General features: G+C 36.7%; 1 protein-coding gene across 1 annotated transcript in view; it reads right to left on the minus strand.

Moving 5' to 3' along the window:
* COL11A1 (collagen type XI alpha 1 chain) overlaps positions 1 to 24,680 on the minus strand; it is a 274,990-nt gene that overhangs the window by 128,209 nt on the left and 122,101 nt on the right. Inside the window, exons 15-25 of the mRNA XM_060690063.2 lie at positions 21,892 to 21,945; positions 20,074 to 20,127; positions 19,879 to 19,932; positions 19,077 to 19,130; positions 13,171 to 13,224; positions 13,014 to 13,058; positions 9,324 to 9,377; positions 9,182 to 9,226; positions 8,718 to 8,771; positions 8,218 to 8,262; positions 3,724 to 3,777 (exon numbers count right to left, since the gene is read on the minus strand). Coding sequence (XP_060546046.2) covers positions 3,724 to 3,777; positions 8,218 to 8,262; positions 8,718 to 8,771; positions 9,182 to 9,226; positions 9,324 to 9,377; positions 13,014 to 13,058; positions 13,171 to 13,224; positions 19,077 to 19,130; positions 19,879 to 19,932; positions 20,074 to 20,127; positions 21,892 to 21,945 — 567 coding nt within the window. The remainder of the gene's footprint in view (positions 1 to 3,723; positions 3,778 to 8,217; positions 8,263 to 8,717; positions 8,772 to 9,181; positions 9,227 to 9,323; positions 9,378 to 13,013; positions 13,059 to 13,170; positions 13,225 to 19,076; positions 19,131 to 19,878; positions 19,933 to 20,073; positions 20,128 to 21,891; positions 21,946 to 24,680) is intronic.

The following is a 24,680-nucleotide window of genomic DNA, read 5'->3' on the forward strand; positions in this document are numbered from 1 at the left end:
TTCTCTGTGGGGGCACTTGACCTATGGAACAGGATACCCCAGGGATACGAATGATCCCAGATCTCCGTACTTTCCGTCGTGCCTTGAAGACTTTTCTATTTTACCAAGCTGGACTGGCATAAATTTTCAGTTTATCTAAATTCTACGCTGAGGATCTTAATTGATGAGCCAAATCGGTTTAATTATTTTAAATTATTTTTATTTCACATTATATGTTTGTTATTCTGACTGTTCACCGCCCTGAGTCCTTCAGGAGAAGGGCGGTATAAAAATAAAAATAAATAAATAAATAAATAAATAAATAAATAAATAAATAAATAAATAAATAAATAATATATAGGAAAGTCAGAAATACAGAATGAAATACACCTTGTTGCAAACATTTTTCACCCTTTTATTTGTTTGATTGTTACATATGGGCTGCTATAGGGCTTCCTCTGAAAATAAATTATTAATTGTCACTAGGAAAAAAGAAAATTGAATGCGGGTGGAGGGAAGCAGATTTTGGTGAATATCACATTTCCCATAATATATAATGTTAGGCTACAAACAAATCAGAGTCATAAAATAATTCAAAATAATAACTGGCATAATCCAGCTCTTTACGGATACCAGCATACCATGAGGCTGTCCTTGCTACATTAATAACACTAGCATCTAGAGATTGTCTTCAAAAATATAAATTAATATTGACAATATATCAAACCAACAAAGATGCTCTTTTATTTTAGATCCAAATATTTCTAAAGGTAATGGAAAAGCAAGTAAAGCACTGGAAGTATTTCTCCATTTGATGTGTTTTCTCTGGAAGATAGGAATTGATTATTTTTATCTGTCACCAAACATTACACTAAACTACACCATTAAAGTTATGGCACAATAAGATGAAAGAAAACAGTAATAGAAATATTTTACTGCCAGTGCAAATCAATAGCCTGAAGACTTTCCCACTGGGTTAAATCCACATGCAAGTTAAGAGTATAATAAATCTTCAGCTTTGTTGTCCATCTCCAAAACGTAAGAATAAATATTAGATTGAGATTGTGATTTAGGTTGTAATTGTACATAGTTACTTAGAAGCAAGATTAAATTAGATTTACTTTTGAGTAAAAATGTACTACTGTACTAGGGTTGCATCATCCTGCTCATTCCATTTTGCTCTATTCTTTTAATACCTACTTTAGGGAAAATATTTCATTTCTGTTTGCCCTTAAAAATCCACCTTATCCTCTGTTCTGATCTCTTTCTGTTTATAAGTGCAATAATAAAAGAATTGCTACAGTGGCAATATATACATGTCCCCCCTATTTTCAGTTACCTAGAAGTAAATCTCACTGAATTCAGTGGGATTTATTTCCAAAAGATCAGAGTATGATTGCACTGTACCCATTATTATCTTCAGAGAGATCTAGAAAGTCTAGTTGACAGGCTGAGAATCGATAAAAAGAATTTTCAACACATTGAGACTAAAATAACCTGGGGAAAGTAATGACAGCAGAACTGGCACAAATTCTATATTACGTTGAAACAAAAACATATATTAAATCAGGGCTGATTTAACACAGATGTGCTATTCTTCAGATGTGTTAAACTCCTATCAAGCCATCAGCACAGATATTGTAACCGATATGAGTTGTAGGCTAGCATGTCTGCAGGGCATCAGCCCAGGCAAGTCTGTACAAAATAATGATGGCATATATTTAAACACGGATCCTAAATTTTTGTTCCTTTTCTCTTGCTTTGTAATTATGAGAGAGATGGGGGCGGGAGAACCTTTTCTGCTTGTATACCATACTCTCAGGCACTGTAATCTCTTTAAATTATTGCAGAAATAAAGGTATTCTCAAATAAATATAGTAAGTGTGCCAGCTGTAACAAATTGGTTTTATCTGTGTATCTACTTCCTTTTGCAAGATGCCTAATCAAGTAATATAAAATTGAAAATAGCACTTAATAGAGCCCAGCAGTCCTATGTGAAGCCAAACAGAGATTCAATAATCTATGTTGCTTATTTGAAGAGGTTTCTGTGTATTTGTTTACTTCTCTTTTTTTATGTTCTCATCAGAGGCTAAATAAGTAATCAGAGGAGCTGGTAGTACAAAGTTTGTCAAGAGTGTTCCCAATAATGTATCATTTTTTTTAAACTTGTTGGATCATAGTCTAAATCATAATGGATTAACTTGCAACTGCCATGCGGTGGACCTGACCACTAGATTAATTAGTCTAATACAGCCAGCTCTTTCTGGCATTGGCTCCACTTCATATATGCAAATCATAAGAATCACTATTAAACTTTGGAATTTTGAGTATCTGACTTCACAAATTATGCATTATCCCCATTTGCCTAGGGTGAGAGGTAAAGAGAATACTGAAAACATGGTTATCCACTGTAGAGGACAATTGCTATTATTTGTTTCATTACATCATCATCTGAATGAAAATAATAATGTGGTATTATATGGTAATCTCCATATATCTATGGAGATTCTGAGTTATCCAGGACATGGTTGCCCCAAAGGTGCTTTTTCAAAAGGCAACTGGACTTTGTTTGTCCTTAAAAACATTTTGCTTCTCAACCAAGAAGCTTCTTCAGACAACATATTATGTGGTATATGTTATTTGTGCTGTGTGATTTGCTCAACTAACACAAATTGCAAAATCTACATCACAGCACAATGACATTATGATGTGTGGGATATCATCATGGCTTTTATCGGATCCCTGGATCTAAATAATAATTATTATCCATCATGTGACTTCAATGCAAACCCAAACTTTGGTTTGGTAAACACATTTCTATCTATGTGATAACCATTTTGTTTTTAATAAAGATGCTCTAGCTCAGGGGTGCCAAACTCAAGGCCCAAGGGCCGGATCCGGGGTATTTAGATCTGGAAACAGAGAAGGATCGGCTCACAGAGCTTCTGCCAGCAAAAATGGGCTCCCGAGCTCCATTTTTGGCTGCCATGGCCTTCTGCAACCCTCTGACAGTAAAAACAAAGTTCCACCCTCCCGAGCTCTGTTTTCACTGGCAGAGGGTTGCAGGAGGCCGTGGCAACTGAAAATGGAGCTTGGGAGCCTGTTTTTACTGACAGAGTGCTCAGGCCCCACTGGTGCCCCCGACAGGAGTGATGTCAAGCTGGTCATGCCCATCCTGGCCACCCCCCACCCGAGGTCAAACACAACCCTGATGTGGCCCTCAATGAAATCGAGTTTGACACTCCTGCTCTAGCTCATAAAAGCAGAATAATTTTGTTGTTTCATTTTGAAATTATTTTTTTACTGTTGGATTGAAAAATACCACAATGATTAGAACTCTATTAAGCTATTAAGCTAAAAGCTATTAAGTTCAACCTTATCCCAAAAGCAATGAAATATTTTTATCAGTAGAGCAGTTTATTTAAATAGTTTTTGCCTAAAACTTCTATCATGTTAATTTCAGTATTTTATATCTGTCCTACACAGGTCAGGCAACTAAATGCATTTTTAAAAAAATTTCAGTACCAGTGCAATTTCTCATCTGCCATTTCAATGACCTTTTTAAAAAAATAAAGGCTTAGATGAGAAATGTGGATCAGGTTGAAATAACAAAACTGGATAAACTTTATATGTTCTGCTTCAAGCTATTGGTGTGCAACTTCCTTGCTGAAATTCATGAGCGTAGCACTGCAAAATGATTTTTTAACCCAAAGCATAAAATGGACGAAATTACATATCACTTACAGCAGGGCCATCAGTACCAGGAAGTCCTGCTAGACCAGGTTTGCCCTGAGGACCCTGGAGACAGAGATGAAAAAAGATTTTTGAAAAACCAAAGTTAAGGTAGACTGGCATGCTGCCAATGTTTGCAAGTCAATGATTATTCTTGAATCAAAATCAAAACTCAATCAGGATGAAGAAATGAAGTAGGACTTCAATGTTGAAGGCTAGTTAAAGCATTTTGAAGTTGGCATCCAGCTGAACCATTGGAAATACGTCATTTGGATGGGATGGTCTGAACTTAATATTGTGGCATGATTTTTTTCAAAATCACTTTCACATTTCTTTTATCAGTTACACATGTAAACCCCATTATTACTTTTTATCCGAGTATATTGAATAAATATTGGAAATGTAGTGAATTTTAACACTCATGTGTAGGAGTGAATGGCAAGACTCTCAAATAAATTGGCATGAATATCTGCAAACAATATTCATTTCTTCCATTTTTAGATGAATAAAAATGAATGAATTATTTTGCATTTAACATTCAGATGTTCCCAAGCTATTATTCATGTTTTGTTATAGTAACATTCATAGGTGAGTACTGTCATTTTCTAAAAATATAACAAGTATAAACACAATTGTGAAATGATGGGATAAAACAGGCAATCTCAAAGAAAAAAGAAAAACTGACATGGGGACATAGCTTGAAAGAGACATAAAAGAAATGTTTTTAATTGATGTGATTTTAGGATTAGCACTCCCGTATGATTGCAGGAAAAGATGCAGCAACTTTAAAAGTTTGCAAACGGATACAATATTTGAATCCCTATGCACTCTGATGAAACTTTTTCTTGAATCAAATCTACCTTTTTCTAGTCAGATCTATTGTCATGTGATTGGAACAAGAAGCTTTGGCCTAGCTTGAAACTGACTTTGTGGTTGTGTCAGTAAAAGTAGCATTTTGTTAGCATTTATACTTTGTTACGAAGCTACAGATCTATGAGATCTGGAGCTTGCAAAGTGGAAATGAGGAGCCTGAGACCAAACATGACCATGCTGTAAACACAGGCCAGGTGCAGAAGACCATCTGAAGGAAGGGAGGAAGAGAGAGAGAGGAAGAAAGAGAGGAGACTGCAAGTACAGTAGAACCTCTGCTTACGAATGCTTCTGATCATGACCAAATCGGGTTCCAACCAAAAAATTCAGATTTTTTTTTTCCCGTGGCCAATTTCCCCTTCCGCACCATTTTTTTTCCCTAAGCGCCGAATTTCCAAAATTAGGTTCAGGTCACGACCAAATCAGTTTGCGACCAAAGTTATGGAATGAATTATGGTCATGACCAGAGGTTCTACTGTAGTCTATTCAGTGGTGGGATTCAGCCAGTTCGCACCACTTCGGGAGAACCAGTTGTTAACTTTCTAAGCCGTCTGGTGAACTGGTTGTTGGAAGAAATCATTAGGGCAGAGAACCGGTTGTTAAATTATTTGAATCCCACCACTGAGTCTATTACAAAAGTGTAGGAGAAAGAAGCTCAGGGTTTAAACTTTAGGACACACATAGATGGAGAACTAGTTTCTCAGCCTTTGTAGAAGTTCTGCTTCATCAGAACAAAGGTTGCTTGTATTTGCCATTTATCAACTCAACCCCCAGAGTCCCCTAACATCAATTGGAGTCAGACAGTGCCAGGGCAACTTTTGATAATAGTTACAAATGAATGGTGAATTGATACTTCAGTAGATACCGTATGTGTTTGAAAGAATGGTCTTCACATGTGTTGCTATCAAAGTATTCTCAAAAATCTAACACAATCTTTCCAATTAAGGTTTTTTTGTTTTTTTGTTTTTGTTTTTTGCTTTCAGGTAAAAGTCCCTAGAAGATAACCCAGCCAACGGTTACTAACCAAGCAGGATATATTTTATTTTCATTATCTTCATGATCATGTCTTTCAGTATGTAATAGTGTGTGGGAATGGGGGTTGATGCTGCCTTTAATCAAGTAAGAGAGGGTTCAGCCTGCAGTTGCATGATGGATGGAGAAGGAAACTCAGAAAGACCCCTCCTAACTTTGGAGGCTATAAAAAAGAGTGAGAAATATGTACTATCAGACTTCCAAGATCCTATTAATGTAGACCTGGAATAAAGCAGAATTAGCTCATCTGGTTGTGTTTCCTCTCTAGTCTACCTATAAAAGCTGACATACTATCATGATCATTACTGTGCTTGTGTTCAGTTTATGAGTTTCCAAGATCTTTTGGCTACCATGAAGTTGTCTAATTCAGCAGGGTACTTTTTATGTCCTCATGCATCTGATGCATCTTGTAAACATGTTACTTTTTAGGAATGAAATGAATTTAAATGAAACCATTTAAATGTGAATTCAGAGATTAACAGAATATATCTAGTGTCGATCACAGTATGGATCAAAGATATGAATTCATTGTCAAAACTGGCTTGGTATGAGAAGGTCTTATTGATGCAGTATGGTCCCTTCTATTGCAACTTCATTTCATTTCTGTCCTAGGGAAGATATCTCATATGTGGAGGCTTTTTCTGAGATATGGACATCTGATTTCTAGAATTCTATTTCAACAAAGAATCTCCAAAGGTAAAGAAGACTTCCTACAATGCTTAGTGCTCTACCTCTGACAATCACAGAGAATGAAGATAAAGAGCAAAATCTTCATCTGCATCACCACTTAGAATGCTTGGTTAAAGATGATTGACCAAAGAACCCAAAGAATGGGAGAGGAAGAAAAAGAAATAGGCTATAATTGATACAATGGAAAATTAGTCCACACAGAAACTATCTTGATGTTGACTATGGAGATTCTCAGTTATCCAGGTCATGGTTTTCCCAAAAGTGCTTTTTCAAAAGACAACTGGATTTGTTTTGCCCCTGAAGATGTTTCGCTTCTTATCCAACAAGCTTCTTCAGCTCTGAAGCTTGACATGCTTCAGCTTCTTCAGCTCTGAATTTTGATGTTGCTCAGTGCAGATTAATAACGCCTCATGGAAAAGCATCTGAGAGTATTTCTCTTAGAACATGGATATCCTGGGGCCAGGGAAGTCTGCCAGAATCTACATCTTGCCTCATCTTCATGAAACTGATAGGAGCCAAGGGCCATTTTAAGCATTCCATGTAGGCACATCATCTCTATGAGAAATAGATGTGCTTAGAAATGCTCCTCATTATCAGTGCAAAGACCTTATAAGGACAAGTTCTAACTGACATAAAGAACCCAAAGAACCAGGCTGATTTTCAACAGTGAGCAAAGGACCTATTCTGTCCCCGTCTCACACACGCACACCAGCGGTCGACCAAGAGTTAAAATAAACCAGCAGACAAGAATTTCCTTTGATAACAGAATTGGCAGCAACCCAGTGGCTGCTTGCCAACAGTCTTTACTTACAAAGGGAGGTTTATCTCCTCTGACCGAAACATCAAAGTCCACAAAAGCCAAAGAATAGTCAAGTCCAGTCCAAAAAATCAGTCCAAGCAGAGCATATAACAAAGTTCCAGAAATGCAGAATGACTTGCTAGCTTTCAGTTTTGTCCGGCACAAAGCCTGAATGGCCACCACACCCCCTTTTATCCCCTGTGGGGTGTGGTCCAGTGACTCAGCTTAATCTCTGGCACGCCTCCTTCTCTGCTGCGCGCGCTTGTCTTTCCGACGCTGTTGGGGATCCAGCCAAGACTTATCTCAGTCGCTGTCTAACTGTGGCTGCTCGGAAATGCCTGGCTCCTGGCCTATCTATTCTCCTTCGGAAGATACCTGAGGCATTGCCAGAGAGGAGGGTCCTGGAGAGGGAGGCCTTGCCAACTCCTCTCCTTCACTTTCGGAGTCTTCTCTCTCCGATAAAATGGGCTCGGGGGTCAGAGTCACAACAGGACCTCAAGATTTTCTGTTTAAACTGACTTCACTCTCCCTTCAATATAAAAAGGAAATTATATTCCAAGGGCCTATTGTAATTAGTTTATTCTTTGACATAAGGCTGAGTTTTAATCGCTATTTTGACTTCAAGTGTAATTGATTCCATTAGACATTGATTCTAGAAAAAAGACATTCACTGGAGTCTAATAGGAAAGGAATACTCAAGTCAGGAGATCATTATTATGTATTATATCTATAATAAGACAGAGCTATAGCCAAACCTGTGGGATGCGTCTCCTAGCTTGGCCTACCTCAAAGAGTTTACATACATGTGGCAAAGCTGAAGAAGTGGAAATTAGCACGTTCAAACATAGAAAATGGTACTTATTCTGATATTGTAAATTCAAGGTAAGTAGGAAAAAAGGATAATGTAAAAAATACGTATTCTACTACCAAGGTGCAGGATTTCTCTCCTCACAGACTATATGTAAATAAGGTTAGAGGTCATAAGAAAAGTATCCGTGCATCCCAAGAAACTGGATTGCTAGCTGAAATTTATTTTAGAAAAAAAAATATCAAACCATATCTTAAGAAAGCAGAGATTTTGCCGCTAATTAGTCAGCAAAGGAATTATTCCTTACTTTTTCACCTGGAACGCCAATTGGACCTTGTGGACCTGGGAGTCCCTGTGGAAAACATGAAAAACACACCATAAGAAATCTAAACACTCACAGAACTACTTTCTCTAGAGTTGTATCATTAAAAAGAATTCTTTCGTCAGGAACCACTTTTTAATGAAACACAATTAAGAGTTAGAGAAAACAAGATAATTGTAAGAACTATCACACTGGCAGTTCTGCTGGCAACAGGGTTGTCATATGATCCACGATGAAACTCTCTTATACTATTGCTATTCTTGTTGGTACCAAACCAGTCATCTCTTCCCCACCCCTCCCACTCCCCACCTTAAAAAAACTAATTATATTTGGAAGATTTGGGAAAAGGTAATGTAAACATTTATTCCTTTTTATACCAGGAACATGTTTAAGATAAGAAAGGAAGTAAGAGCATATTCAAACTTTTCATGCTCGACTCCCTTGAATGTTTTCTTAATGGCAAAAGCTATCAAACAAGGGCTTACCTGTGGACCTGGAATACCTTGCTGCCCATGTGGTCCTGGTTCCCCTTGTGGACCCTGTTTTATAACAAATGCACAGGAGAATATTAATCCCTTTGTTATATCACATCATCACTTGAAAAATACACGGACTTTACAGAAAAGGTGGAGGAATTATGTATTGATTTCTCCTCCAGACTTTTTTTGTTCTATGGAGACGTCAAATCATAATTGGCAGTATAGATCAATTAATCTGTGTCCTCTTTAGCACCCCAACTGATGTGTGAGTAGATAGACAGAAGACTCATACGAAGGATAAAATGCAGTTTTTATCCACAATATCTGAGAAATATACAAATAAACTTAAAGCACTGAAGACACGAATAGGAGAATTATCAACTTGTAGGTTGTTATTTTAGATTTCTTTGAAAAAAAACGTATTTACCTCAGTTATCCAAAGAGAAAAGAATTGAATTGAATCTACATACCAGGTTTCCTTTTGGGCCTGGTGGTCCATCAACACCTGGGATTCCCTACATTAAAAAAAAAAACCAGAAAAACTAATATAGGTCACCACCATGTTCAAAGGAAATTTCAAAATTTCAAGGTATTTGTTTTTGAAATACATACAGGTTGTCCTGGTAGTCCTGGAGTTCCTCTGGGCCCCAATAGCCCTCTTGGACCCTGTGAGGAAAAATGTTGCTCAGGGTTAGTTTTTTGGTTCACGGAATATACTTTAAACAATGTAACTGAAAGACCTCCAGCAAAACCCAAAGAAAATGGCAAAGGTTAAACAGCTCTGTAACTAATTATTATCAATCACTGAGATAAATAATTCAGTCTTCCTCTTCTTCCTGTTTTGTACAATGGAAAAAGTACATAAATTGTAATAGTGGATCTAAGGCCTTTTCTTTTTCCTGTTTGCCTTGACAAGGTGCAAATTGTTGAGAGAAATATTCTCAAAAACTGGTCTGTGGACCAACAACAATCTACATAAATTCACTACATTCATAAGCCAGGGATCTTGCACTGCTGTAGCCTAGCTTTTCCATGTATGCTGAACAGCTCCAATTTCCAATGCACAAAAGCCAGCTGATTTTTAAGAAAAAAGCTAAAAGCTGGTCCATTGAAGTGCACAAGTAATAATACTATTAATGTGTTTTCCCCAAAATAAGACCCAACCAGAAAATAAGCCTTAGCATGATTTTTCAGGATGCTCATAATATAAGCCCTACCCCCAAAATAAACCCCAGTTAAGATCGTCAGCCAGACGGACACATTTAGTACTGTATTTCCCCAAAAATAAGACCAAACCGGAAAATAAGACCTAATGCATCTTTTGGAGCAAAAATTAATATAAGACCTAGTCTTATTTTCAGGAAATACGGTACCCTATGTGAGAAACGTGACAACATTGGGTAGGTCTTGAATGAGGCTATCTATTGCAAATCTGTATATATGCTGTGCTAAGTGGAATTTTGATCTCATGTAGGCGTATCAGCAAGAATGCATAAGGAACACAATTATCAATTATTAGCCCAAAACACATTCTGTTAGAAAGTTCCCTGAGGATGGGCTCCAGTTTGAGTTTGAAAGCTTTGAAGACTAAACCTTTGGTCCCTATGACTGACCCAGATTGAATCCTTCAAAATTATCCTAGGACATGTATATTTGCCTGCATTTGTGATGGTTATCAATGGGACTTTATTGCTGTGAAGATCTCATCCCACCTGCTTATTACTAAGACATTTCTACTACAAAACATTCTTGGCTAGCAAATTATGTAAAATAATTAATGAGATAAGGGAATATTTATTTCTGGAGTACAGATAGTCCTTGACTTACAAACACAATTGAGTCCAAAATTTCTGTTGTTAAGTGAGGCATTTGTTAAGTGAGTTTTGCCCCATTTTAAGACCTTTCTTGCCACAGTTATTAAGGGAATCACTGCAGTTGATAAGTAAGTAACACAGTTGTTAAGTGAATCTGGGTTCCCCATTGATTTTCCTTGTCAGACACAAAAGTTGATCACATGACCTTGGGACACAGCAACGATTATAAGCATGAACCAGTTGCCAAGCATCTGAATTTTGATCACATGATCATGGGGATGCTACGAAGTTCGTAAGCGTGAAAAATGGTCATAAGTCACTTTTTTTCAATGCTGTTGTAACTTTGAATGGTCACTAAATGAACTGTTGTGAGTTGAGGACTACCTGTAGTTTTTTGTACAAAACTGAGTTTAAAATGGCCTTTTAAATTGAGCAGGAAGGCATACATGACAGAAATACAACCACAATCCTTATCTTAATTTGCCAAATAATATGAACATTAAAATTCTTAAAGATAAAAATGTGAGGGAGCCGATATATGTTTAATTGGGTGTTCCACACATCTACTAAATGCTAATTTAGTTGTCCACTAGCTTAAATGAAGTAGAACATTGACCACCTCCCATTAGGAATTTTATTCTGTTTACCCTTTTAACTTAAAAAGCAATAATATCAACAAATGAACATAAGAGCCTGGGTGGCGCAGCAGACTAAAGCACTGTTAAGTAACACCAGCTGCCTGCAATTACTGTAAGTTCAAATCTCACCAGGCTCAAGGTTGACTCAGCCTTCCATCCTTTCAAGGTAGGTAAAATGAGGACCCGGTTTGTGGGGGCAATAAGCTGACTTTGTATAAAAAAGAACATCGCTTGGGGAGGGGGGCAAAAGCCCTACTAAACAGGTATATACAAAAGTACGAAGGCTATTGCTTAACGCATTGTAAGCCGCCCTGAGTCTCCGGAAAAGGGCGGCATATAAATCAAACCAATAAATAAATAAATAAATAAATAAATAAATAAATAAATAAATAAATAAATAAGCATACAATGTCAAAAACAGACCATCTTGTGAGAAAAAAAGTGAGGTAATCAACTAAAGAATGTAATTTTAGTCTAGCAAAAATATATCTAACAAAATCAAGAGGACCTTTGTTAGTTTTCTGAACACACTACTGACCCCTAATCATAATAAAAAAAAAATCAGCCCAGCTACCCTAGTCAGAGCATATATTGGAAAGAATCAAACTAGCTTCCCTAATCCAAGAAATCCAGTCTATATTGTCATTACTTATTTTCAGTCCTTAAACAGGATTATATAAATGAATGGGTTCCTAATAAGGCTTCTTTAACAGAAATCTTCCAATTATTTACTTTAGAACAACAGTAACATATTCCTCTTTTTGATACATGTATTTATAACTGTGGAAGCCCATTTTATTCAGTGGTTAAAGACGCTGGACTAGAAATCAGGAGATTCTTGTCCTGCCTCAGTGACTTTGAGCCAGGCACCCTCTCTCTCTCTCAGCCTAGGAAGGAGGCAAGGGCAAATCACTTCCAAAGGAAACTGCATGGATTTGTCCATATAGTCATCAGGAGTAAAGACTGACTCAAAGGTATAAATATATATTTACAATTATATATATATATAGTAATGTGCTTTCAGAGCTCCCAAAAAGTATATAGTTTAAACTGAAAATTAAGGGATTCAAATTCCAAAGATGCCATTTTGAGAGCAATTTGAAAAGCCACAATTTGAAAAAAGCTGATCTTTTTTCTCAAATCAAGGTCATCTCAACTTTGAAGCTCTGAACTTTTTTCCTATTCCCAACATTAAGACATGAATAGTGTGAGTTTCTTTTCCTAATCCATTTTGAGGATTCTGGGATCAATAGAAAGGCACCATACAAGTTATTCACTTTTATTCAGAATCATTTTTTTAATTTTAAAAAAATATGGACAGCATATACCTACATGCAAAAGTATATACATAAGAACTTTAGAACCAAGAGGTTCTATTCTTTGTTGCATACATGTATTAAATCACAGACTTTAGAATATGCCATGTATGTGATGGAGTAGTTTTCTTCTATGACAGCCAATAAATTCTAAAAGATCAACATGAATTCTGTATTTATTCATGTAAGAGGGATCCTTTAATCATTACAGGGATAAAATTCCCTAAGCGGGACTTGTGGTGAAATTCACTAAAATTAAATAAGCAAGTGGAGGAAAAAATGGCCATGACTATTCATAAATAAAAATATAGATGTATCAATAAGAAAGGGAAATAGCATTAGTTTACTTCAACGAGGGATAAAGAACTAAGAACTGTTTATAAACAAATCAGACATATCAGCTGAATTTGTCCCCTAATTATATTTGATTCCAAAATGAAGCTCTGGACGGACTATAGTATGTTTTTTTCAGAGACAAATAGATTCACAACAAAAGCAATCATGATTACTAAACAAAGAGAAAGCTTTGCTTACAGATTCACCTGGAAGGCCTCTTGGTCCAACCTCACCATCTTCTCCCTTATTTCAAGAAAGGCAACATTGAAAAGGGTTAAGCGTGAAAGAAACACCTCCTTTAAACTTTTATTTTGTAGGTGAGAGAAGGAAAGAAGGAATGCTATGAATGACATACCCTCATTCCATCTTCCCCAGGAGCTCCAGGAGGCCCTTGTGGTCCACGATCTCCCTGAAGAAAAAACATGATAAAATCACATTTTGGGGAAGAGATAAAAATGTATGCTGATGCACGTGTTTGAGCTTTATGCTGGCATGTCAGGACATGGCTCCGCTAAAAAGGCACAGATCTCTACATTTTTTATCACACTGCAAATGCTTCTATTGAAGGCTGGATTCAAAGTATTGGCCATAATCCAACACAAGAATAAAATATGTTTAAACCCATTGAAATGAAAAGGTTGAAACACATCTAATTATGCACTAGATAGTGGACAATATTTATTCATTCTCTTACAAACAACACACAATTCTAAAAACGCTGCATAGCTTTCCACATTTGCCAACCCTGCTTATTTGGATGTTTAGAAATAAGAACAAAGTTTCTATGGAGCCAAAACAGTTTAGCATTTCTTGAGAAAATCAGAGTAATTTTATACCTATATGTTCAGCACTTAATGACAACAACAGTAAATATATCATACTTTTCAAAAGAATTTGCAAATCACGGATGAAGGTATCAAACCAAATCACAATTTAACAGTTCATGCATTCCCCTCTGTTCTCTGGTATACCTGTAATGCACAGTTGGAAAACGCTTGTGTCCATGTTTTCTTTACCACAGTTTGCTATATCATCCAGACAGTGGTGGAATTCAGCCGGTTTGGGCCAGTTCAGGCGAACCGGTAGTTAAATTGCTGGCTGGCACCGCCCCTTCCAGGAGTCTCCACGTGCCCCATTTTTGCTCCCAGAAGGCTGCAGAGAGGCCTCCTAGGCCCAAAATAGGGCGTGGGGAGTGCGGCATGCTTCCCCCAGGACGTTTTTGCTCCCAGGAGGCTGCAGGGAGGCCTACTAGACCCAAAATGGAGCACGGAGAGGCAGCGCACCCCCCCCATGGCCTGTTTTTGCTCCCAGAAGGCCGAATGCTGCCTGTATCACCCCTGGCCACGCCCACCCAGCCAGTCATTAGGGCAGAGAACCAGTTGTTAAATTATTTAGATCCCACCACTGCATCCAGCTGCAGAAACTATGGTTAATCACTTCCACGGAAAGTTAAGTATTGAATTAACAGGGAAAGCAATGTTTGGAAAACCTCATCCAGGCAGTGGTAAAGGAGAAGAAAAGAAAAGACTCATAAACCCAAGTTCACTATGATTTATCCTCAATATTTCAACTATGCTTTTGTCTGGTATTCAAACACAGTTATTAATTTCTAATTGAATGCTGAAATATTAAGCGAAGTTCCTTCTGGAGGATGACAGTTATGTTTCCTAGGTAGCAAAAAATTGTGTCTGAATTCAACTCAAAAGCTTTTGGATTTTTGAGGTTTAGAATGAAAAAAAACTCTCTCTCTCCCTCCCGCGATACACACACATACACACACACACACACACACACACACACACAAACATATATATATATATATATATTCTATACATACACTGCATACACGCACAGTAAATAATCTAAATGTATTTCAAATTTGCAATCCATACCGAATCTCTCATAAAACTTTGTTTATTTGAAATTTAGATTGCAAAGGTTTGTTTTCCCTAAATTAATGTTCCATTTTTGAAATGTATTGTAACTTATGCATATAGGAAGATTCTAATATTGATGCGACTGTTTCCAGATGTAGAAAAAAAGATGTCAAGAAATTAGTATCAACGGTGACATTAAATATGCAAGGAACATAGCCCTGGCAAATATATTCTCAACAACGGGATCATAAGAGACAAGAAAGAAGTTAACAAACAATGAGTGAGAATAGTCACAATCTCACTTTACTTCTTATTTGTAGGGAACTTTGAATAATTGGATCTCTAGGCCGTCAGAACTAGTTGAAAAAAATATGTGCTTCCTAGACTAATGTACAAATTAAAATTATATTTTGGCTCAGAAACTTTTCAAAATACCAAAAAACATAGTTTGTGACCTATACATCTAGATAAAAAATGTCAATGCTTATTTTGTGCAAAAATTTAAACATATTTTAAATTTTCTTACAGATTTTTTTAAAAAAATTGTATAATAATATGAACACACAGTGTTCCCAGATTGTAAACAAACACATGTAAGAACATCATCAACAAAAATAGAGTGATTGAGAATTATTTCTTATATACATTTTTGTATGCAAAATGTAACACATTTTTCACCGATAGAAGAATCCAAAAGTATATTTAATTCTTACTTGTATTAAGCTTCTCAAATGAGATAGTTCTATACAGAGTTCAAGAGATCTTTCATTTTGTGAGCTAGATGTAGAATTCCTGTATGTTTAACTGACTAAGAAGCCTCATTTCAAGTGATAAGGATAAAAATGTGAAAGATGTATATAGGCTGTGGAATATATATATTACTCTTCAATTACTTAGCTCCCTTGGCTAGAAGAAGACAAGAGTACATACATCAAGGTAAGATAGGATTTGTATGGTAGGCTGGCTAGAAATTCTGGATGTTGTTATCCAATGAGCCAGAAAAGCTTGCCACAATCTATGGTTTAACAAAGCCAAAAGTAAATGAACCACATTATAGTTTAGTGTAGGGCTGTCAAACTCGATTTCATTGAGGGCCGCATCAGGATTGTGTCTGAGCTTGGGGGGCTGGGATAGGCATGGCCAGGGAGGGCATGGCCAGTTCAACATCACTCGTGTGATTAAATACCACTTTTGCTAGTAGTTTGTTTTGCTAGCAATTTGCCTGCAAAAACGGAGCTCGGGAGGGTTGCACACGGCCCTTCCGGGTCTGTTTTTGCTGGCAGATGCACTGAGGGCCGGTCCTTCATTGTTTCCCCACAGGCCAGATCTAAGAAACCCGTGGGTTGGATGCGGCCTGTGGGCCTTGAGTTTGACATCCCTGGTTTAGTGTGACATATGAACAGCTCTAAAAGTCTGTCAATAATGTAGCTACAATAATGAATTTGCTTGGCAAATTCAATGGCAATGAATCTAGCCACTGTCTATCCACTGCAGGATGAGGGTTTCTACCGCATGTTTCCAACCAATCCGGTCTTGAACTTTCTTTTGTCTGATGGGCCTGCAATACTTGCTGATGTCACCACTCCATCTTGTTTTAGGCCTCTTTTGTGGGTGCTTTTTATCAAGTGGAATCCATTCTAAGACTGCCTTAGTCCATCAGTTCTTCTTGTTATATACAGCTCAAAATTTCAATTGAATTCAAATTTCATAATTGTATTATTGGCTCTGAAATACCCCAAAAATCCTTTGAGAGGGAATGATATACAGGAACTTAGCTAAAATGTGTCCCTATCAACTTAGCATATGAGTCATACTTTCTTCCAATTATAGACATACATATCATTAAAAGAAGACAGTGGAGACAAGCAAAAGTATGCTTGCTATCATATTATTCAAAATTTCACATTAATTTTGCTGCTACTACTACTATTACTACTCTACTACTACTACTACTACTACTACTACTATTATTATTATTATTATTATTATTATTATTATTATTACTACTAAAATTTATTGGTTACTTAACTCTGATGGACTCTGATATAGAGTGTAACACAGTATTAAAAATTGAAATCCTGAATTGTTCAAGATACGAACTAATACTATTTGGGGATAATTAAAAAATACACACAGAGGTATTTCTAAAGGAGGAACTAAGAGGATATTGTAATGGGTCAACCTGACTGAAACTGTGATAATCTCATTGATTTTAGACATCAAGAATTTAAATTGAATTGAATTGAATACTTTACTGACCAAGTGTGATTAGATACACAAGGAATTTGTCTCTGGTACAGAAACATTTAGTGGACATTCAAAACAACAATAAAGAGGGGAAGTAAAGAATTAAGCATGTTTCTGAATTAAAAAGTACTCCCATGTAAAAAGCTTCATAAATGAAAATAGACAGATAGAGAGAGACGGATAATATGTATATAGGGTAGTATATATACAATTGTAATTCAAAGATGTTTATCTTTTTTTCCCAAATTGCCATACTGAAGAAACAAGCTTCACTGTAGGCAATATCAAACACCTATAATGTGGGTGGATTTTTTGGCGGAAGAGGTTATAGAAAAAATGCTTTTAAAAGTAAAAAAAAAGCCTCTGATGATTGTGCAGCTCAGCTGGGCATGGGAGGGGGGCAGGGATTTTTGCTACCAGTTCTCCGAACCACCCACCTCCATCGCTACCGGATTGCGTGATCCGGTCCGAACCGGGAGCATTTCACCCCTGGTTCATATCTTCCCATTGCTACCATAGGTAAGGCTTTTGTATTCATAATTCACCTAGGTCTGTGTTTCATGAGGATATTATTGTTCTGGTTTTAACATTTATAAAGCTCAAGTTGAAAAATAACCATAACGTAAGTATAAGTGAATATGACAGTGCAAATAGTCATCTATAAATAGAAACAATATAAAGAAAAGTGCCCATGATTTTAAGGAAATGGGCACTTAAAGGTCACACAATTGCTAGCTCAGCCAAAGTGGCTTAGACAAAGACGGAGATGGAACTGTGGGAATATTTATCAGCCATGGAAAAGATTCCTGGAGTGACGTATTTAAGTAGCACAATAGTGATTAATGTACAGTGCCCTCTGCTGACCATTTATTTCATTGATTTGATTTTCAAAAAACTGCACAGCTTCCTATTCAAAATGTTTATCAGCCTTATGTACTCTACAAATTAAATATTGATACACACAGCTAGGGTAATCTTCAAAGAGGTACATGAAATATAAACAGTTAATAAGAAGCCGATGCTATAGGGGTTAACATTACCCAAACTATCATTATATACATTTTTTTCAGGGTAAAAATAGTTATTTGGGGGGACGGGGACTTGCTTGTCACATGCAAACTTCCACCTGATGAAAAATGGATATTCTTTTTTTCAAAGCAGTTGTGGGGTAGCCTCTAAAACTTCACTTCCTCAAATGCATTTTGCAATGTCTTTGCCACCATTGTATCCTATATTGTACAAATGAAGCCTCCTTACGTCAATCTTAGGGACATAGCAGAGTTAGAGCCGGAAAATTTTATATTATGGGATCCTTTTATGTTATTTTTTTTTTACTGCTTGTGCATATTCTACAATATGAGTGAAATGAGTTGACTTTCTGTCATATCATGAAGAAGTTAAGTACTATAAGTCAGCGGCCGCAAACCTTTTGGGCTCCAGGAACCGGTACCATGGAGACAGGGTTTTCCGCAGACCAGAAGGGGTGTGGTTTCATGTGCTGACTGAGAGGGGAGGGGAGGGACATTTACACTGAACACAGGGGTGGGGTCATAGGATGGTCCATCCTTGTCTATACTGACAATCCATAAAAGAAGAAACAATGTAAATCAGGGTTTTTCAAGCTGTATTCCACAAAAGCGGAGGGATCTGCAAGAACTTGATAGGATTTCATGAGAGATTACAGAGAAAAAAAAGTTGTCTTGAATGCAACCTTTTTTCTATCACTAGATTTTTGCCTCATAATCATGGATTCTGGGAACTTTACCCCCCTCAATTAACTAACTAACTAATTCTTTAAAAGCTTGAAAACGTCTGATCTGAGCTACCATTTTAATCTACAGCAATATTACTGACTTCAGTAAAGAGATATTTCAATCTGGCTAATGAAAACCTGCAGACATATTCAAAGTCTACATCCCATACAAATTGATTTACTATCTATTTGATTTCCATCCCATAACTGGGCATAAATCTCACTGAACACAATGGGAGTTATGTCAGAATAAACATATGTAGGACATGTAAACATATTGAAATCATATGGTTCTGGAAAACATCACAATTGTTTTGGACAATTCCAGATGTAGTTTTGATGTACCCACATTTTTAGATAAAGAATCATGCGTATTTTTCTTACCCTGTGTCCTTTTTCACCTGGTAGTCCAGGAAGCCCATCAAAACCTCTGTCACCCTAATAGGAATAACAATAACAATAAAAGTGTGAGCAATTCTTTCTCGCATTTTATAATAATCTTGATAAATGGGTCAATCTGATAAATGAATTCTACTGTAACATCTATTTTATTGATGGATACCTTTGCCCTACCTTTGCCCTAAAATTGAACATTGCTTGGAATTGCAACAAATAATCATCCTAAGGATGTTATTTCTAAAACCTAATTGGAAAGAGAAAGAATATTTTCCTAGTTTAGGATAACATTTTCAAATTCTGGAAAAGTATACTTCAGATGAAACAGCAAGAAGTTTTTTTTTTTTCCTTTTCTTTGGAGCAAAAGACCTCTAAATATCTTCTCCCTTTTGGTTCGAAGACTTAGGGGAGCCAAGAAACATCTCTTTTCATTTCCAGACGTTCATTCATTCAGAAGGAAAGTACATCATGAAGTGACTTTGTTTCTGGTATATTGCAAAGAACAAATGACATCATACAATAGCCATACTCCACCCAAGGGTTTTCCTTAAAGGTAAACTGGTTTCCTCTATTTGTTTGCTAGCCATGAAGATGCACCACTGTAGGCAAAAATGGGCAACAACTGTGTTACTAAAGCTAAGAACTTCTATGTCATACATAATTCCTTACTGTGGTCTGCAAAGTCAGCCAGGTTCAATCATGTAATGGTTTAAAAGGAGACATCTGGTTCCTAACAAGATATCTGGACATTACAATAGCCTCCAGATAATCCGAATACATAATTACTAACCTTAGAACCTGTCTCTCCTGGAATTCCTCTTGCTCCATCTGCACCAGGACGACCCTATGGGGAAAAAAAATGTCTGTTTTGCTGGGCGAGGCACATACTGCACATCACAAAATTAAAGAAAAAAACCATCCCATCCTATAATTCTAGAGCTATCTTTTTTTATCAAAATGACCTTTTTAATGCATCAAAACTTACTCTTTTACCAGATTTTCCAGGCAGACCAGGTGGACCTTGAACGCCTCGAGGACCCTGAAAGTATATGCATATGTAAGTGCACATGCTGTACACACACACACATACACACACTCACACACACACACTGACTATTTCTGCTACACTGCATCAAGGAATCATGAGGAGATTCTCCTTCATTATAACCCACCCCAAACTACTGTAAGTCTTTAATTGATGTCAACTAGGAGGCCAATAAGAATGATTTCAGATGGATTTCAAACCAAATGAAGAGTAATCATGTGGAGTTCTTGGACCTCACCGATTTTGGTTGTTTGCTTGCAGATTTTTCACTATCCAACTAGGTAGGTAAGATCAACCTCTCTGAAAGCACCAAGATCCCATAGTTCAACTCTGAGCTATATCTATTCTCTTCTATTGGAAAAATAACTAGTTTGCAAAATTCTTCCAATATTCTTATCCACTTGAAAAGGATTAAAAAGAAAGACTTTTCCATAGCCATGAACACCCATAAAATACGATTCTTTAAACTGTACAAAATAAGTGCTTGCTAAGAAGGAAAAACAAACACACTTATTAAACAATGGATTAAGAAATCTATCCCATATGGATTGATTAGATCCTACATTGTGTCTCTCCAGATCTGTGTCTCTCCGGGCATAAATCTCTCATTCTCTCTTCTGTGATGGAACCACAGATTTTAAATCAAAGTCTTTGCTGAATTGTTGACATTTAATACTTAAACAAGATTTCCTTCATTACTGTATATCTAGCTGTACAGTTTGAAGGAGTGGAAAAGTCTGTCAGCTTCATTTTCTATTACATTTGCTTTTTTAAAAAGGACATTAATTCTTGAAGATTTTTTTCAAATGCCAGTAAGTTGTTTTTTTAAAAATAAATTCTCTTATATCCATACTATAAATCGCTGTTTCTCAATTTTGGCAAGTTTAGTATGTGTGAACATCAACTCTCAGAATTCCCTAGTCAGCATGGGAAGTGCACACATCTTAAAGTTGTTAAGTTTGTTAAGTTTGAGAAACACTGCTATAAATATTCTATGTATTGATTTACTATGTTTCTATAATCCTTCCTATGTGACCAGATCTCAAAGTTGTTTACAATGCAGTTTTCTAGTAGGAATAAGCAACCTATTTAACCTTTTTACATCCCGAAAATGTATTCCATGTTTGCAATTATGGGAAAATGTCTGAACAAGCAGAAGATCTGCAAAAATATTATTAGATCCATAACGCAGGGATCAGGGGACAATATCACAGGCAACAAAAAAATACTTGGATCCTATTTGTATTTTCATGGGGAAAAGACAAAAAATAAACTAGTAGAAAGTATAAACTAAGATAGTATTCAGTAGCAAGGAACATTTGTATGGTGGGGGGGGTAGAAAACAAATCATTAGTTCTCTGCAAACATAAGTCTCATAAACAGGAAATATTATTGTTACAAAGGCATACCAGGAAAACCAAAACAAACAAAAGAAAAAAAGCATTGTTGGTCTTAAAGGCATTAAAATTGAGGATATGTTTATCCAACTAAACTAATGTACAATGTTTTGGGAAAAATAAGAATGAAGAAATACCAAAACAATTAAATTGGATGTTTGAAGTCATAAAATTTCAATGTAGGTGATGGACTGCATACAGTGATACTAGTGGTATTAGATTATACCTGGATTTAAAGACAAATTGCCTTATGAAACAATTCTCTCAGTTACTGGGACCACTCCAGTAGCTCTCTGGGACTAAAATTGAGGGACCCAGTTACAAATCTACCATTTGCATTTGTTTCTTCATTGACTCTTACCTGAGGTCCTGGATCTCCACCATCACCTTTGATACCAGATGAGCCAGGACTTCCCTACACCAAAGGAAAGATGCCCAAGAGCATACTGTTTTAGTTCAATCTGACTCACATTTTGACACAGAAAAATAAATACTTTTGTATTGCTGATTATAATTGTGATGGACATGTTCACATCAAACTAGTCCATAGTTTTATTTTCTGCATTCCAGACATCATCTTAAACCTAAAATTTACTGTCCAAGAATAAATGCCTTTAAAGATGCTGGTCAACCCCCTTCTAGTCTCAATAATAAATTGAGGCCATTTCTACTTGGATTTTGTCACCAATCTGGGTTCACACTCCTGTAATCTCATACTGATAGGAAATTATGGTCAACCTCCATTTTCAATTTGCAGTGCTGGAGCTGCCAGGCTGTTGTTCACTGTCTCTCAGTTATATGCATGTTTTAAGATTTCTCCAACACACCAATGACACGAACATGGTACATGCTGATTTTTGAGTTCTCAAGACTGGTATCAAGACAATTATGGTCCATCGTAAAGATAGCTCTGAAGTTTTAGAAAATGACAGTGGTGACTCCATGTAAGAATCCTGAAATTCTTCAGTTTCACTCCTCTAGATTTCAAACTAAATACCTGAGAAATCCAAGCAGTGTAATTGTTCTTTCTTTCACGCTATCTTGTTGCCCCCTTTTTAAGTAAGAAGAGAAATTAAGGAGAAAGGGAGTGGACCGCCTGCTACAAGTTCCTGTCATCCATGTCAAAACAATCCCTCCAACCCTATTAGTGAATATGTGCAGCATGTCTGAATGCTCAAATGGAGTTAGAATTAAGGATTGTAACACCTTTTTGGATTGTTCTATTTGCAGGAGTGCAAAATCCAAAATTAAGCCCACACCCAGGAAGTCTCAGAGATATTCTGAACATATATTCCAGTTGGTACATATGGACTTGGTAGGTCCTTTGGTTCCTGACAGGACTGATGTAATACAATACAATTCTGCATAGGAAAAAAAAATATTCCATATTCAAGGACAGTTCCAATGGGAAACTCTCTGCACTAGTAAGAGCTCTGTTTTGTTTGTTCTTCCCTTTAAAGTCTTAGCGAGATTTTCTTCTCTCTTGGAGAAGGCAGATCTGTCTGTCGTCTGCCTGCCTGCCTGCCTGCCTGCCTGCCTGCCTGCCTGCCTGCATATTTATCTATCGCAGGGGACTCTGGGCAGTACACAGACATTAAAAATAACAAGCAAGGAGTTTTGGGTTGAAATGCAAGCCCCCAAATATAATAAAAAGATAGCCAATTCAGCCTACAAATAAATAAAGGCAGAGATAGGTGAACAAGAAATTTAAGGGTAGATAGTAAGAGTAAGTATTATGCCTTGGATCTCCAGAAACAGTACTCATTCTAAGTTAGAAAACTAGCATTTTTAAAAAACTACTCTCGGAATCATTGATTAAGAAGTCATTGGTGGTGATGTTTTTGCTAGGAGAGGGGAGGATGTTACAACCAGTAGTAGAATAAAGACTGGGAGAAGAAAAAAGACTTTTGCTTACATTTTCTAACTTAGATAAAAAAAAAATAGTTGGATTTCTCTAGCCCAAGTGGAAAATGGTTAAGGTAACTATTTTAATGCAATTCACACTAAGCTCTGATTCAGAATTTAAGTTCTGGCTTCTAGCCTACTTATTTCAAAGTAGCTTCCACTGAAATCAGCAGCACTGATTAAATATTGCATTTGGATGCGGGGCTGGGTATTTTTTATTGCATCACTGAGCTCTGCAGAATGTGTAGCTTGCTAATTCACAAGTGTGGTCCTACTCCCTATTCATCCTGTATATCATCAGCCAGAAGTGAGAACTTTTCCAATACAGTAATATCGCTTGCCTGCAAATTGGCTACAACCTCATTCCAAAAGGAAATACACTACAATATATATATTCTATTGAAAACAGGAGTTAAACAATGGCAGCAGCAGTGAAGAAATAATTCCACAGGATCCTTTTTAGTGGCAGATGACAGAGTGGTTCTCCAGCTTCAGACATCAGTTACTTGTGGTCATCTTCTCTATCAGCAGCAATCTACAAAATCGTTCTGATAACCTGGCAAGGAAGCGCTGAATGGCAGCCGAAAGATAGGTTTTATTACCTTTTATCCTACAAATCACAGAGGCTAGAGTGGGCTAATTGTAGAGTTATCTGGGCCAAAGGATATGAATCAAAACTATGCAACTGGGGAATAGTTAACCACAATGTTTCATTTTATTCTTCCTATCCTACCCTAGAGAAGGGTAGTACTTTTTTCTTGCAGAATTTATAGTTGGGAGCATAATAAGTGGTCTTTGGATAAAGATCCCTTTGCTATGCCTCTCCCACTCCTCTTCTATGTTTTATCTGTGACAGGTGCTTTTGCAGGCCTTCCCTACTTACATTTCAGTTGTTCATTTATTGGCTTTAAAATATTATAGTGGATGGCAGCCTGTAAATTAACAAATAATGCTATACTTTCCAGACTAGCTATGCTGAGCGTACGCTAAATAAAAAGCTAGAGGAACCCAATCTCACATCACCATATCCCAGAAGTTTTTGGTTGGGGATTTTAAAACGAACAAACTAGATTTAAGAATTTCTAAAACAACCTATCTGTTGGGACTTTGCTTTGCTTGTAAACAGAATATCTCAAATGCTTACTATGAAGGCCTTGGAGGCAATTAATTGTTGACATATCTTTTCCTCCCACTGCTACTTCTTTTTGGAAAAATGGTTGTCATTTCACTACCGACAGACTCTTG

Source organism: Pantherophis guttatus, chromosome 3 (genome assembly GCF_059756535.1).
Source record: "Pantherophis guttatus breed Tessera chromosome 3, ASM5975653v1, whole genome shotgun sequence".
Taxonomy (NCBI): Eukaryota; Metazoa; Chordata; class Lepidosauria; order Squamata; family Colubridae; genus Pantherophis; species Pantherophis guttatus.